A 16,211-nucleotide genomic window follows, 5' to 3' on the forward strand; every position below is an offset into this window, starting at 1 on the left:
CTCACACATTTACTTCCTGTTCTTACTTTGTCTATACAAAAATATGATGGAAGAACACTGCTTATAAAGTGAAACTACCCAATGGTATTAACAAAGCAATTTTTAGATTTTTGCCTTAGATTTTCCTAAAATGAGCCCAAACCGAAAATAATCCTGTAAAGTCTTTCAACATATTTATGTTAAAAGGAAAAGTAATAAAAGGTATGCCAAAATGATGAGATCAAAGAAAAGGACATAACTAATGTAAGCATTTAAGGTGTTACTTTTTCATAAAAACCTCTAAAAGAATCTGTCGACAAGTATTTAATACATACCATGTCTGTGCTAGTCAGGTGCATATAAAAAAAATTAAAATTCCTATTTTTTCAGCATATTCCTCAAGAAATGAAAGGTAAAGCCTTTAAAATTCTATAGGCAAAGCCTGCATTTGTCTTCTAAAAGCTGATTCAACAGATATTCCCCCTGCAAAAGGCAGCAAGCGTTATTGTACCTGGAGGCTAACCAACCCAGTAGTCCGTAAGATGTCTTAAGTGAGACTAAATCTACTTGGTGCAATTAGGCTTGTATTTTTCATGTGCACATATCTGTGCATATGCATGTTTTTAAAAGCCAGACACTTCAGATGTGGCATTGTGTCTGTGCTCTACACCCCACCCCAGCCTTCCCACCATGGGTAATTATATTTTTCTCTCCAGGAGTACTTTTAAATTCTTCACATCTAGCACATCTATTCAGTTCGCAATTTGGGTGCAAATAATTAGTAATTAGCTTATTCTAATTCCACTTAATCTTAACACCTAATCATCTTTAATTGCACAGGATTGAATAGAATGACAGAGAAGGAAAAAAAAGGTGACAGGTGGAGGGAGAAATGAGCCCCCCAATTCAACCTTACAAGCAAGCGCTCATACAACCCTGTGTAAGATGTCTCCACCTCTGCATAATGTAAAGACTGCAACCAAGTGATGGAGGTGGAACCAACACAATAAGTCACCTCATCAAAAAAGAAAAAAGAGCTCCCTACTGAATACCCTTTACCCTCCCACTTCAGCTGGGGAGGAACAGAATGTTTGAAACACATTTTCCTTAGACACCTAACAGGATGTAACTCATGACATCTCATCTACATTTAAAACAATAATCAGCGATATAAGCCGTAGTAACTTACGTATGATTCCAATTTCCCACCCTATTCCACTGCGTTTTTTAAGGTTGAACAACCTGACTAAACTCTAAGGGCAGCATGTTTTACTAAACCCCAGCCAACAGATGTCCGCGGTGTTTTTCTTTCCTCCATCAGAAATAGCCAAGGGCCAAAGGTGGTTTATCAACATCGTTCTGTGACGTAGCAGACAATTAACCCTATAATTCTTTTAAAAAAATCAGAGCAGGTATTCAGTTGTACAAGAAATGTTCCAAAAATTGTATAACTATAAAACTATGTAACTGCTGGCCTCCATTTAAAAATCATGAGGGCAAGAGAACTCGAACACCAGAAAATACTGTGGTGTTGAGTCTTCTAAAATAAGGTAAAGGTTTCCCGTATTTCTGAAGAAAGGAGAAAACAGCAGTAGTAAAAGTCACATTTCACCAACTCAACAGAACAATCACCCAATCTCACACAAAAGCCTGTAGGTATGTCTCAAGAATTTTATCTGAATTTACAAACTATAATTAAATTATAATGAAAAAATAGCAAGGACAGATAAATTAATAAATCCCAGAGCATATAAGGAAAGAATTCCTAATCAAGGCTAGATTCTGAGGGCCACTGGTAACAGTTCCATCCTTATGATTTTACATAAAAAGAAATCAAAACTAGAGACTTCAAGGAACCGGAGGTTACACAGGTCACTGGTTCTTAACCTCTGGGATGCCACAGAATCAAATGGTGTACTTGTTTAAAAAAAAAAAAAAAAAAAGTCCACCACAGACGTACAGAATCATAACTGTCCTGTGTATACGTTGTGTGTGGATGAGGAGGATGAGGAGGTGTGATGTGACAGAGAGAAGGACACTACTGAGGAATACTTTTAAAAAGAAGTTCTAAAACACAGCAAATTTTCAATGCCATTAGGTTACTGGTATTGCCAGTCTCTGAAATGCTCGGCCATTTACAGAAGCAGTACCACTGTTCACTATAATTTCATCTCAAAGGTCCACACTATGGGACAAAGTTAAACTGAAGCACTGTTGTTAAACTGTTCTTTTGGTACCAACACTGAAAAAATCGCGCCATGGGGCTGAGGCAGACGGCTTTACATACAGTTCCTCTGAATGGCAGGCATATTACAAGCGTGGTAAGACCAATTGTGGCAGCCACATGGGAAAATGAGTCTTGCTGCATCAACACCCTTCCTCATAATTAAATACCAAAGTGAAATCATATTTTGAACATAACCTTGGCATTAACACTTCGCTAACGCCCTTCTGCTCCCATCCCAACTCTCAAATCACAAACGTAAACATTCCTGAATTAAGACCAGCAAGAAGACCCTGGTGATGTCATTAAGTCATCATTCATGAGTGATCATTCACTCTTGCATATGTTTGACCATTTGGGCAAACATATGGTGCTGTGATTTTTCTTTCAAACTCCAGTTTCTGGAGAATGATAAACACATAAGATAAAACATTGCTCTGGGATGAACTGTGGAAAAGTTCCAACAGTTTGTTTGCAATCTCAAAAATCTTGGTGACAATTTTAACAATTTTTAAGAACATTATCAACAAACCACACACACACACACACACACACACACACTTTCTTTGTAGTTTTAAAAGCTAAAACAAAAAGTAGAAGGAAAGAATAAAGACTAGAGCAAAAGTCAATGAAACAGGAAACAGAAAATCAGTGAAATCCAAAAGAAAATAAATGAAACCAAAAAGAAAGTTGTTTGAAAAGATAAAAAAAAAATTGGTAGACCTCTAACCTGACTGAAATGGAAGGAGAAAGAGATAACCAAATTACCAATACTGGGAATGATATTCTGTAAGTATTTAAAGTATAACAAGTGGATGCTATTAACAACTTTGTATCAATAAATTCAACAACTTACCTAAGTATCTTAAAAGACACAAGCTACAAAAGCTCATTCAAGAAGAGAAATGTAAATGCATCTATTTCATTAAGAAATATTAACAGAATTTGTAGTTTAAAACCTTCCCAGGTTAGGCACAGTGGCTCATGCCTGTAATCCCAGCACTTTGGGAGGCTGAAGGGGGTAGGGGGTAGATGGCTTGAGCTCAGCTTAGAAGTTCATGATGAGTAATGCAAAGAAACTCTGTCTCTAGAAAAAAAATACAAAAATTAGCTGGGTGTGGTGGTACAACCCTGTAGTTCCAGCTACTTGGGAGGATGAGGTGGAAGGATGGCTTCAGCCTGAGAAACACACACACACACACACACACACACACACACACCCCTTCTCTTTGAGAAAACTCAAGGCAAATAACTTCACCAGTAAATTCAACTAAACATTTAAGAAAAAAATTAATACCATCTAAACAAAAAAAATTTAAGAGGAGGAACTACTTCCTAATCATTCTATAAATCCATGCTTCTCTAATACAGAAGCCAACCAAAAACATTCACCAAAAAAATGACAAACCAGTAACTCCCACAAAAGTCAATGCAAAACATTCTTCACAAAATTTTAACACATGGAATTCAACAATATGTAAAAATAATTATATATCATGGCTCACGCCTGTAATTTCAATACTTTGGGAGGCCAAGGTGGGTGGATCGCAAGATCAGGAGATCAAGACCATTGTGGCCAACATGGTGAAACCCCATCTCTACTAAAAATACAAAAAGTAGCTGGGCATGGTAGTGCATGCCTGTAATCCTAGCTACTCAAGAGGCTCAGGCAGGAGACTCACTTGAAGCCAGGAGGTGGAGGCAGCAATGAGCCAAGATCGTGCTACTGCACTCCAGCTTGGTGACAGAGCAAGACAACATCTCCAAAAAAGCACAAAGAAAGAAAGAAAGAAAAAATAATAATATATCATGGACAAATGGGATTTATCTCAGGAGTGAAAGATTGATATTTTTAAAATTAAGGAATATAATTCACCATTTTAAGAAGCTTAAAAAAAAAAGAAAGAAAACCACACGATAATCTCAATAGAGAAAAAACATTTGCCAAAATCCAACACTAATTCCTGATAAAAAACTCTCAGCAAGCTAAAAATAGAAACTTCCTAAACCAGATCAAGGGCATCTATTTAAATAACCTACACCTAATGTCACACTTAGTGGTGAAATAATGAATGGGTTCCCTCAAAGACTAGGAATAAGGGAAGAAGATCTGCTCTTGCCACTTCCATTTAGCACTATCTTGCCAGAAGAATTGTCATTGTCTGAGATTTTACCCTACTTGTAAACCAGTAAGTTAGCCTATCACTGTTTCATTGACGCTGCAGAAGACAGGAGACAGCTGGGTCAGAGACCTAGGATTTTGTGATTCACGGCACAACAAAAGGCATGTACACCATGTTTGCATAGATTTCCCTGCCCTGAAAGTCCCACAGGGTGACATGAAGGGATTCCGATGGATGCATGCATACACAGTAGAGGTTGCTTACAAGAAGGGAATCCTTAGATTTTGGAAATCTACTATTTTCATGGTAAGAAGTAAGCAAACTTGTTTTTTGTTCAACAGTGAACTATTCCACCATCCCACAAGATGCTCACTGCAATTATAGCCCTGAAAAACAGCCTGGGCAAAGAGCAGTCACAGCACTTAATTCTTGGCATACCCAGCAAAATATGTAGGATATGATAGTAATGGAGGAATATCCCAATGGCAATAAGACTAGACAAAGAAATAAAAGTCGCCTATATTAAAAATAAAAGGTACGCATCCTTATTCAAAAATGACATCATCTTTGTAAAAAATGACAAAATCTATTTTTAAAAGCCACTGAAATATGTGAGTATAGCAAGACAGCAGAATATAAGGTCACTATGCAAAAATTGATTATACTTCTAATACCAGCAAGAGACTACTGAAAACTAAAATCTGAAATTTAAAAAAATAGCACAGTTTACACTAGCATCAAAAAATATTAAACACTTAGGAATAAATTTAAAGATGTATAAGACCCGAACACTGAAAGCCATAACAAAATACACTCAGAAAAATTGAAAAAGACCTGAACAAATGCAGAAATAATATAGTTTTCTTAGGTTAGAAGACTATACATTACTAAGATGTCAGTTCTTCCCCAGATTGATTTAAAAATTAATTTTAATATCAGCCAAAATTTCGGCAAGCTTTTTATAGAAACAGCTGTTTCTAAAATTCATATGGAATTGCAAACGACTTAGAATCACTACAACAATTTTGAAAAAGAAGCAAAACGTTGGAGGACTAACACTGTCTGATTTCAAATTTTGTTTTAAACAAGCCACAATAAGAAAGAGTATGAGAGTGGCCTGAAGATAAACAAATAGACCAAGGAGACAGGATTCCAAGTCCAGAAATAGATTCACACTTACACGGACTACTGAATTTCAACAAAGGTGAAAACAAGCTCAGTGAGGAAACAATGGTCTTTCAAACAAATGTTACTGGAACAAGTGAATATACTATACATATCAAGGGGAGAAAAAAGATAAACTAAAAAAAAAATTTAATCTATACATAGGTTTATATACAAAAATTACTTCAAAATGGATCATAGGCCCACATGTGTAACCTAAAGCTGTAACACTTCTGGAAAATAAAGAACATTCTGTGACTTTGAGTTAAGCAAAGATTTATCCAACATGATACTAAAAGCACAATTCATAAAAGAAATATTGATAAATTGAACTTCATCAACATGTAAAACTTCTGCTCTTTGAAAGACACTGTTAAGGGAATGAAAAGACAAGCTACAGACTAAGAGAAACTATCTGACAAAGGCTTTGTATCCAGAATATTTATATTTTTAAACTCTCAAAATTCAATAAGAAAACAGCCCAATTTTTATAATGGCAAAAGAAGACCATGCTGGCAAATAAACATGAAAAGATCCTCAACATGTTCTCTCATCAGGGAAATGGAATTAAACCCACAGTGAAAAAACACTACATACCTGCTGAATGGCTACCATAAAAGACTGACCAAAACTCTCATACGCTGCTGGTGGCAACGTAAAACGGTACAACCACTGTGGAAAAGTGTGACAGTTTCTCCAAAAGTTAAACATGTGACTACCATTTGATTCAGCCATTCTAGGTAATTACACATGGGAAATGAACATACATGTCCAATCAAAAACTTGTAGTTAAATATTCATAGCAGCTTTATTCATCACAGCCAAAATGGGAAACAACCCAAATGTCCATCATCAGTGAATGGATAAACAAACTGTAATAAAGCCACACAACTCAACTAGTCAGCAACAAAAAGAATAAACTACCGAAACATACAACAAAATAAATCAATCTCAAAATGATGAAACTGGAGTTGGCGGAGGAAGAGTATTAGGATAAACAGCTAATGCATGCTGGGCTTGATAACTAGGTGATGAGTAAACAGGTGCAGCAAACTACCAAGGCTCACGTTTACCTATGTAACAAACTTGCACTCCAGAACTAAAAAAAGAATTAAAAATTAAAATAATAATAATAAAACTGACTGAAAGAGGGCAGACAAGAAGGAGTATACATTGCTTGACACCATTCAGATAAAATTGTTTAAAATGCAAACTACAGCAACCAAAAGCAGATACCTGCATGTTGACTGCAGATGGGGAGGAGGGCCAAGAGAGACTCATACATGTGTCGACACTTATCAAATTGTACACTTTAATTTACTGCAGTTACTTAAAGCCCAATGAAGCTATTTTTTAATCTGCATTTTATTAACTCCAAAGAATTCATTTATCACTATATTCCCACTAAGGCCTATATATAGTACCATTTAATTGCTACGAAATTTTAGTGTTAAAGCATGTCTTATATACTCTCTAAGGAACAGTACTCTCACCTTTACATTGCTAGTTAACAGAAGAGCTAATTAATTCTTCACACACTGAGTGTTTTCCTTATCAGAACGAATTCCCAACTCCTGTCCACACAGCCAGTGTTAAGTCTCTCATTCCGAAAATTTAATCTTCCCTAACTTTGTTTATCCACATTGTCTCAGGGAACATTTTAGGGTTCCAGGAATCCAAGAAAGATCGTGACCCTTGCAGTGAGAGAGCTGTTGTTTACCTCACCTGAGCGGACTTGCTGCAAACGACGCCATGAATCTCCAAGTAGCTGAAGGTTAACTCGAGCTGCAATTGAGGGGAAAAGAGGTAAGAAAAGACCTGTAATGAGGGTTTTAAAACATATGATTCAAGGTTTTAAAAAAATGCTACAACTAGAAACATCCCAAGAGCAAATAAGACGTTGGGTATCTTCTGAAGGCAGGTTGGTTTAGTATCTCTATTCATTCAACCAGATAGAAACGACTTACCAAATTCTAGAAAAAGTATTACTTACTTTACTAAAAAGAAAAGAAAGGAAGCTGCATGCCCAACTCTTAAACTTTCATCCTGGGAAAAACCTAATAGCAGAAGCTGGTATAAAAGTAATTGTAGTTTTGCCATTAAAAGTAATAGCAAAAAACGTGATTACTTCTGCATGAACCTAAAAAGTTTTTGCACTTATCCACTATTTATTCATTGAAAGATGAATGTATAGAAGAAACCATCAAAACACGTTTTTCCCTTTTTCACTTAAAAATTTTGCCTCAGAAAGTCCTATCAGGATAAAGTCAAATGTTCTTCCCTTCTTTCTAAACCTTCAGCTATTTGTTACACTCTGACCACTTATCAAAGTCATCCATCCTTCTACTGTCTTCCATAACAATTCATAGTTTGAATGGATTTAGAGAAATAAATCTGTATTTACCCAACTTAAATCCGTATTTCCACAAATACAATACTTCGGAGTTTTAAATTGTGCTTAAATGAAATCAGAGTTAAACAAAAGTCCTGTCTCTGCATGTGGATAAATGATGATTTCTTTCCTCTCCATTTTAACAAGTGCTCTCCCGCCTCCTATAATCATCAGCAGTTCTTTCTTTAAAATATCTCCAGTCTTTCACTCTTTACCTATTTTTCCTGATAAGCAGCCACTAATCTTTCTTCCCAGTTTTTCCCATTACAGCAAATAATCACAGGGCATGGAACTACAGACAGTGGGGGACCAAGTTGGGTCAATGTATTTTACCCTCCCACATTAAACCGAGAAATACAATGATAAAAGAACACATCCAGAACCAAACCCACGAGACATTTATTTCCGTTCCCTGGTGGTAGGTTGTACCACGATACATTGGTAGGATAAATTTTAGAGAAGAAAACCCCTGAATCTCCAGTTAAACATCTCGAAGTTTACTGAGGAGGTCTGCAGGCAGAAAAAGAACTCATTATTTCATTATTCACTTGGTCAACTGACAGACACTTATCAAAAGCCCACCATGTGCCAGTACTGGAAACACAAACGGGACCGAGACATGTGTTTGTTCTCTAAGAGTTAAACGCAGCATTTAAGGCACGTATTTAAAAGCATTCAATTAGAGTTGAAGTTTTTTTGCCTGTCATTATCAAGACGTATACATAATTTGGTTTTGAAAAGTCATTTATAGCAGGAAATTATTTTCTAAAAGTATACATACCTTCCTTCATTATTTTAATTTAAAGCTTATGAACAGATATTCATTACCCTTTAATATTGCGCCAATGTTTTTCTTTCAGTTAAGCCCACTGGCTGGCCGTCCAATGGCCTTTCTGCATAAGCCATACCCACATGCATGGCTTCCTGCTTCCAATTTAAGTCTCTTTAAAAATGCAGAACTGGCCGGGCACTGTGGCTCACGCTTCTAATCCCAGCTCTTACGGAGGCAGAGGCGGGAGGACAGCCTGAGCCCAGGAGTTCGAGACCTGCCTGGACAATACAGCAGAACTGCAAAATACTTGCAAAACAGTATGAGGGCAAACGATTTCTAGATTATTACACTCCTCACCACCCCTCCCCCAGCAATAAAGTTGTCCAGTCTTTAAGACAGCAATTTAAGTAATTCACTTTCATCAATGTTCAACATGTCATAGATACTCTTCTTTTGCACTCATATTTCATTGCTGCATAAAATAGCTTTCATTAGAAACATTTGCTAATGTAACTACCTTAAACAGGTTTAGGAATAAATCCGTGACCCTCAATAAGCATCTCATTCAGTGGGTGGGAGCAGGTGTGAGTAAGTGTGAACAGGTTTCCTCTCCTACAGGCTAATAGCTAGGAAAAGACTAGAGCTAGCGTCAATCAGCATCATCAGGGATAGGAATGGCCACCTTTGGTCAATTTGGCTCAGCAAGATTAGCAAGAGGTCCATTAAGATGCTTCTACTGTACCTGTGCGCTGTCCCTGGGGTAGCAGTAACAGTGCTGGGGAGCGAGGAAAGAGTAGTGACTTTCATCTAGGCCCTGAGGAATGGCTTCAAGTTCCTCAAGCAAACGAAGAGTGTAGAGGAAATTCATGCAGCAGAAAAAGAATTTAGGAAGAAACTAAAAGGAGCAAATCAATTAGGGTGACTTGCTGAGCCTGTGATTAGTCAAAGGTCCAGGTTATTATTAATGGTGAGAAAGGAAGTCTCTAAAACATACTGAAAGACATCACAGCAACGTTCAAATCATTCTCTCTTATCTCATCTATGGCTACTTTTATTAGGGCTTTGCTCCTAGACCCCACAACCCATCATCCACTCCACTCCAACCCACACAAAGACAGTTGTCACTGGGTTACATTTATGGGCAAGAGGTAGGAAGGCTAGTTAGGTAGCTGAGACAGACGTAGGATGCATGAAGACCCGAGGACATTTGTCAGTTAGAAATTATACCATCGCAACAGAAATTAGTGAATTATTAGATAAGAGGAAAAACTGAACCCAGACTGTCAATAGCTTTTCCAGCAATCACTTGCTCACCTCACACCCAAACCCTAGTGAGACAGTGCTCATCCTGCCGGCAACAGAACAGATGGAAATGTGATGAAGAGACTGCCCTTCAGGAACTCTTGCTCTTCCCCAGGCAGCAGTCCACACTTCAGCCCCTCAGCCAGTCCTCGGCCCAGTCCATCTTTCTGAGCTGTTTCCTTCCCACCACCACCTCCCCCACAACCCTCAGTCCACACTCCAGCTCCCCAAATGCACTGTGGTCTTCCAAACCGCTAAGCCTTTTGACCAACCTAAAAACTTATTTGTCTGGTTGACGGGTGATTTTTCAATCTGCCCTCTCTGCAAACCCTGCCTTGATCTCATAATTACCCACCCCTTGAAAGAAAAGTTGGGGCCTTCTGGGGTGAAGGCACAGTTCTGTTTCTTCATCTGGGTGTGGCTGCAGAAGTATTTGCTTTGTAGTTAATTACTGAGATGTGTATCTCTGTTTTGTGCATTTGACTATATATGTTATACATTTCACAATAAAATGACAAAAGAAAACATGTTTAATCAGCCACCAAAGAAAAGAGAAGACGTCTAGGTCATAGTCAGTGCTTTACAATAATGTACTTTATTTTTTTGAGACGAAGTTTCCCTCTGGTGCCCAGGCTGGAGTGCAGTACTGTGATCTCGGCTCATTGCAACCTCTATCTCCCAGGTTCAAGCGATTCTATGCCTCAGCCTCCCACATAGCTAGGATTACAGGCACACGCCACCATGTACAGCTAATTTCTGTATTTTTAGTAGAGACTTCACCAGTTTGGTCAGGCTGGCCTCGAACTCCTGACATTGTGATCTGCCTACCTTGGCCTCCCAAAGTGCTGGGATTACAGGTGTGAGCCACCATGCCCGGCCTACACTAATGTTCTAAATATAATTATTTCTCCAGAAAATTAGTATCATTGACATTGATTTTATTTCTCAGTCAAGTCTTAGGCTGGCACATGAAAACCAGCCTTCTCTAAGGGGGAAAGCTGCAAGCAGATCACTTTGGAAGAAAATCTGTCTTCATTTGTGATGTTGACAATATCAGAAATCAGAACCCATGTTCAAACTACCCTGGCCAGGCTGGCTGTGAAACATTACATGTATCATGGGACGGACCCAAGCCTTTCCTCAGACACAGAATAAGGTCATCCAGCAGAAGGCAGGCAGGTAACTTCACAAAAGGCAACACACTTCCCCTCTGTCACAACGTGGTAGGGTATACATATTATTTAGCAGTCTTCTATTCAACAGGGTGCTTGAATATTTTCCTAACCCATAAAATTTCCTTCTGTAATTAATTTCTCATCAGTGGGATAATGTCTAATTAACTGCCTCATATAATGCCTTCAGGTATTTTAATGTATACATAGTTTAGTCCAACTTCATTGACATAGTAATTTATTTATAAGCCATAATAAACATATAGGCTCACTTCATATTATCTAAAGGGGCTTGGGCCATTGGCATCTCCCCAAAAGTCAGTACAAATCATGCAAATCCTAAGACTGGATGTCCCAAAAGATCCATTTCATTTGTATCAGTAACATTATGGCGCCGTAACTTGGCACATAGGTCAGAATATACAAAACTGGTCCGGGGGTTTAATGATACCAAATCTGCCAGTACTACTACGGGGGTTTAATGAAATCAAAGCCGCAGTGGCTAAATGTTGAATTTTAAGAAACAAGAAAGGACTAATAAGCAAATAACACTGCAGCCCAAACATCATAGCACAATAAGGCTGGAACTTTCTACCAGACCTTACCCATTTTCCTGGGTATGCGGGTAGGGGGAGCAGTGTTGTTAAGCAGAGGCTTTGCAGCCAGCATCCCCGGATTAGAATCACACATGTGCCACATGAGTGGAAGTTTAACCCTGGTCAAGTTACTGAACTTCCTTTTGCCTCAGTTTTATAATAAGACCTCTGGCTCTCCTAAGATTCTGTTAAGTATTAAGTTATTTACTAAAACAATACTCCAGTAAATGTTATCACCTTTTTAGAAAAAAAAAAAAAAAAAAAAAATCCCAATTTCTTATAACCATTCAGTCCATATCCTTTAAAAATGATAAACCCCTTTTAGTTAACATAAAAGAAGTCATTATTGTGATTAATTCAAAAACTATCAGTTCAAATTTTGCACCAAATCATGAAGGGCATGCCATGAAAAATGTAATATATCCCCTTTAAAGAACAGAGTGGTGCCTTGCTATTTTTTATAAGCAACATCAGAGTAGATGGAGAACAGCTGAGATGGTTACATTTCCGGTAGCGTACTCTTTCGTGTTATGACGGTTGTTTCCCACATGTCTAAAGCCTTAGAAAAATCTGCCAGTACTGGTCAGAAGGAAATAAGAAGTAGACTCAAGGCCGGGAGCGGTCACTCAAGCCTGTAATCCCAGCACTTTGGGAGGCCGAGGCGGATCATGAGGTCAAGAGATTGAGACCATCCTGACCAACATGGTGAAACCCCGTCTCTACTAAAAATAAAAAAATTTGCTGGGCATGGTCGTGTGAGCCTGTAGTCCCAGTTACTCAGGAGGCTGAGGCAGGAGAATTGCTTGAACCCGGGAGGCGGGTTCTGTCACTAGGCACCACTGCACTCTAGCCTGGTGCCTAGTGACAGAATAAAACTCTGTCTCAAAAAAAAAAAAAAAAAGAAGAAGTAGACTTGAACAAAGAGGAAATCAAGCCCCAGTTGAAAGAGAAAAATAACTGGGACATGGAGCCTCGGGGACATAGCACAAAATCCTCGACTGCTTTTCTTGGGATGCCTTTACAGAAAAGCGAAGGAACAAAGGAGAAAAAAAAATGTTTGTCGTTACAACCTTTAGGTGCTTCTGGGAAGAAGAAAGGAAAACTTGAGAATTCTAAGAGAAATCTGAAAACAGCCTGAATCAGAAGTCTATGTAAGTGAGGTATGTGTGTCTTGTGTTGCAGTATGTGAGTGTCTGTGTGTGCACACATGTAAGAATGCACCGTGTGTGTGTGTGTGTGTGTGTGTGAGTCTGCAATGAGTGTGTGTGAGTGCTGGAAGGAGGACTTCATCCACACTTACCTTGGTGGGGATCCGCGCTGTTACCAGGAAGGCTCGGCATGACGTAAGCACCTGTAAGACAGAAGCAGCGGCATCAGTTTAAGTACTAAACAGTGGGCCCGGCGGGTTTTGGTGCTTCTACGGGGGTTTAATGATATCAAAGCCGCAGAAGGACACAGGCTTGGCTCCTGTCATGTAAGAAGAATTAAGGCCTGGGACAGCTTCTTGGTCTCATAAAATGAGTTTTAACTTAAAGAGTCCCTGTATCAAAGTTCTTTTAGAACAAATCGCAGGTGAAATCTCTAGAGGGGAAGTCAGTAGTCAGCAGCCCAAAAACCCAACAGGTTATTCAGATTAAGTAAAACATGTCTCTGTGATAGTAAAATACAGAGTCACAAGTGTCACTATATCAACAGTCAATTCAATGAAAAAAAAAAACAAGAACTAAGTAGTCATTTGCACTTCCCAAATTACAACCACCACCCACATGTGCCCTCTCGCTTTCCACTCTTTGTACTGTAGCTAACATTTAAATAATGCATAGAGCGAAATCAGGCTAAGCTTCCAAAAACTCATCCCTAACTTTGCTTTTCAGCTGTCCCTCTCTCAGTCTTAGAACATTTATGGAAGTTTCCTTTTTGACACTCAGCTAAGAACATACATACAGCCTGGTGGGGTGGGGGGGGGGGGTCCCATATGCCTGTAGGTTCCGTTTACCTCGCAGAGGCCTATGTGAATTCAAAGGGGCTGAGCTACAAGTTCAGATCTTGAGCCAGGATCATACATCCACAAGGCTTACTGCAAAACCTTCCACCCTGCAACGTTGAGATTCGGGCAGGCCTCACGAGTCTTTTCAATAAAGAAAGAAAACTGTGCGGCTGGGCATAGTGGCTCACGCCTGTAATACCAGCACTTTGGGAGGCAGAGGCAGGCGGATGGAGAGGTCAGGAGATCAAGACCATCCTGGCTAACACCGTGAAACCCCACCTATACTAAAAATACAAAAAATTAGCTGGGCGTGGTGGCATGCGCCTGTGGTCCTAGCTACTCGGGAGGTTGAGGTAGAAGAATCGCTTGGACCCAGGAGGTGGAGGTTGCAGTTGAGCAGAGATTGTGCCACTGCACTCCAGCCTGGGCAACAGAGTAAGAATTCGTCTAAAAAAGGGAAGAAGAAAAAAAAAAAAAAAAAGAAAACTCCAAGGTTTCTCAAGTCCTGATGGGAGAACTGCCCTTTTTTCATTTTCCAAATAACTTCCTTGTCACTAAGCCTGTATTTAGCAAGTTATGTTTACTTGCTAGTTTAAGAAAGCTAGATTAGAGCCAAACTGTAGAAAGTCAAAAACACTGAGACTTCAGGTTGTTAAAGGACTTATCAAAGTCAAACAGCTTTACCCAGACACAACCCAGGACTCGAAAGGCTAATATGAGTACAGAAAGTGAATCAAGGCTATGCCCCTGTGGCCTGCATTATGCCCTTCCCAAGTCTCCCAACTCCGAACAGAAACAGTCCATTTTCTATAAAATCCTTCTTTCAATAATCATATGTCATCACAGTAGGGGATAACTCAAGTCAGAAGTATTTAAGACAGATGAAAAGAGGAGTAACCTGACACCGGCTAGGAGAGTGTGGTAAGAGCAGGTGGGGAAAGGAGTAAAAAGACACAGCCCATTTCAAGACCTTTCACCCAAATGCCACAGTCATGGTTATTCACAGGATCCATTTTCACCTGGTACAATTTTCACGACTTGATTTTATGGTGTGCTCTAGAAAGCACTTCTAAATGACTTCTAAACGTGTAGGCAGCAAGGGCCTTCTCAATGCCACGGCAGCACGTCAGTCTCATAAAAGTGTAGGCAACAGATGATGTCTATCTTTGAATATTCCATATGCTGTGAACCAAATCACAGATTTTCCTGAGGAATTCATCCTTATTTCTGCACCCTCCTAAGGCCTTGGGGGCAAGGGAATGAGATATAGCAACAGGCAGGACAAAAGAAAGGGAAGGGATGAAGTATGTCGAGGATGAGAGCATGGAGGTCAAGTGCAGCCATGTAGTAGCAGGACTGGCTGCATAATTTGCAGGGACATTGTTCAATTATGATTAAGAATTTCAAGATGATAACAATAAGGTATTAACCCAGTGTAGGGAAGTGATGTAACTTACTTCAAGGTCAATTTATGGGAGAAACGGAATTCACAGGCTTGGGGTGGGAGGCATGGTAGCCTGCTGCAGGGTATTCAACTCTTTCTGTTTGCTCAAGACATTTCCAGTTTAAGGGCTAAGAATCCTGCATCCCGTGAAACCGGGACTGTCGGTCAATCTAGTAGCTTGAATTTTGGAATCAGAAAGACGTACATTCAGATTCTGGTTCTGCCACTTTCCCGCTGCATCTACCTGTTAACACCAAAGCCTGTGTCCTGAACCACTGCACTATATCTACACGTTACTACTCAATCGTGCCTCCCTGTGCTCTAGCCCCTGGCGGGTTAGGGTTAGCGTTAGTGTTAGGGCCCTTGTGCTCCAGCCCGTCAGATGTGCCCTGTGCGACTGTACAGGCTGCAGGCCATAGAGCTGTCCCTGAGTCGTCGCTACCTGTTGTCAAGCATTTTCCATGTGCCATGAACAGGGGAACACCTTGAGTAGAGTGACATACTTAATCCTCACAACAACTATATTTGATGTCACTACTCCCATTTTACAAATGAGTAAACTGAGACTCAGCAATGTAACTCACTTCAAGGTCATTCAGTTAGAGCAGAAATCATTTATAAAAGCATCAGAGTAGAAAAGGTACTTAAGAAGAGTATAATTTAAATCTCACAGCTTTGTTAACACCAAAACTGATGTGCTTAACCACCAGGCTATATTTACATGTTAACCACCCAATTCTGCCTCCTTGTGCATCTAGCCCCTGGAAGATCAGTTACAGGGAAGGTAGGAAGGGACAGCCCAGGGCAGCCATGACTGGGAGAGACCCGCAAAGCTCTCAGCCCGGAGTACCTTTTCCAACATTCCAACAGTTAGTTTCTAAAATGCTCTTTTTAAATCCAAGTATGCCCTGGAGAACTGAACTCTTCTGTCATCAGCACTGGTTAATCTTTGGCTAATATAGCAGTGCTCAGGGAATTAAGAGTTTGCAGGCCTTTTGCAAAAGGACAAGAGGTCATTTGTTGCAGGACACACACAGGGTTGGATAAAATGGCAGC

General features: G+C 39.5%; 1 protein-coding gene across 9 annotated transcripts in view; it reads right to left on the reverse strand.

Annotated features, from left to right (window-relative positions):
• CARMIL1 (capping protein regulator and myosin 1 linker 1) overlaps positions 1–16,211 on the reverse strand; it is a 354,136-nt gene that overhangs the window by 190,890 nt on the left and 147,035 nt on the right. For all 9 annotated transcript variants that reach the window (XM_010338003.3, XM_010338002.3, XM_010338001.3 and 6 more), the window contains 2 exons: positions 13,025–13,075; positions 7,216–7,275 (listed from right to left, as the gene is read on the reverse strand). In XM_010338003.3, coding sequence (XP_010336305.2) covers positions 7,216–7,275; positions 13,025–13,075 — 111 coding nt within the window. The remainder of the gene's footprint in view (positions 1–7,215; positions 7,276–13,024; positions 13,076–16,211) is intronic.

This window comes from Saimiri boliviensis, chromosome 4 (genome assembly GCF_048565385.1).
Source record: "Saimiri boliviensis isolate mSaiBol1 chromosome 4, mSaiBol1.pri, whole genome shotgun sequence".
Lineage (NCBI taxonomy): Eukaryota > Metazoa > Chordata > Mammalia > Primates > Cebidae > Saimiri > Saimiri boliviensis.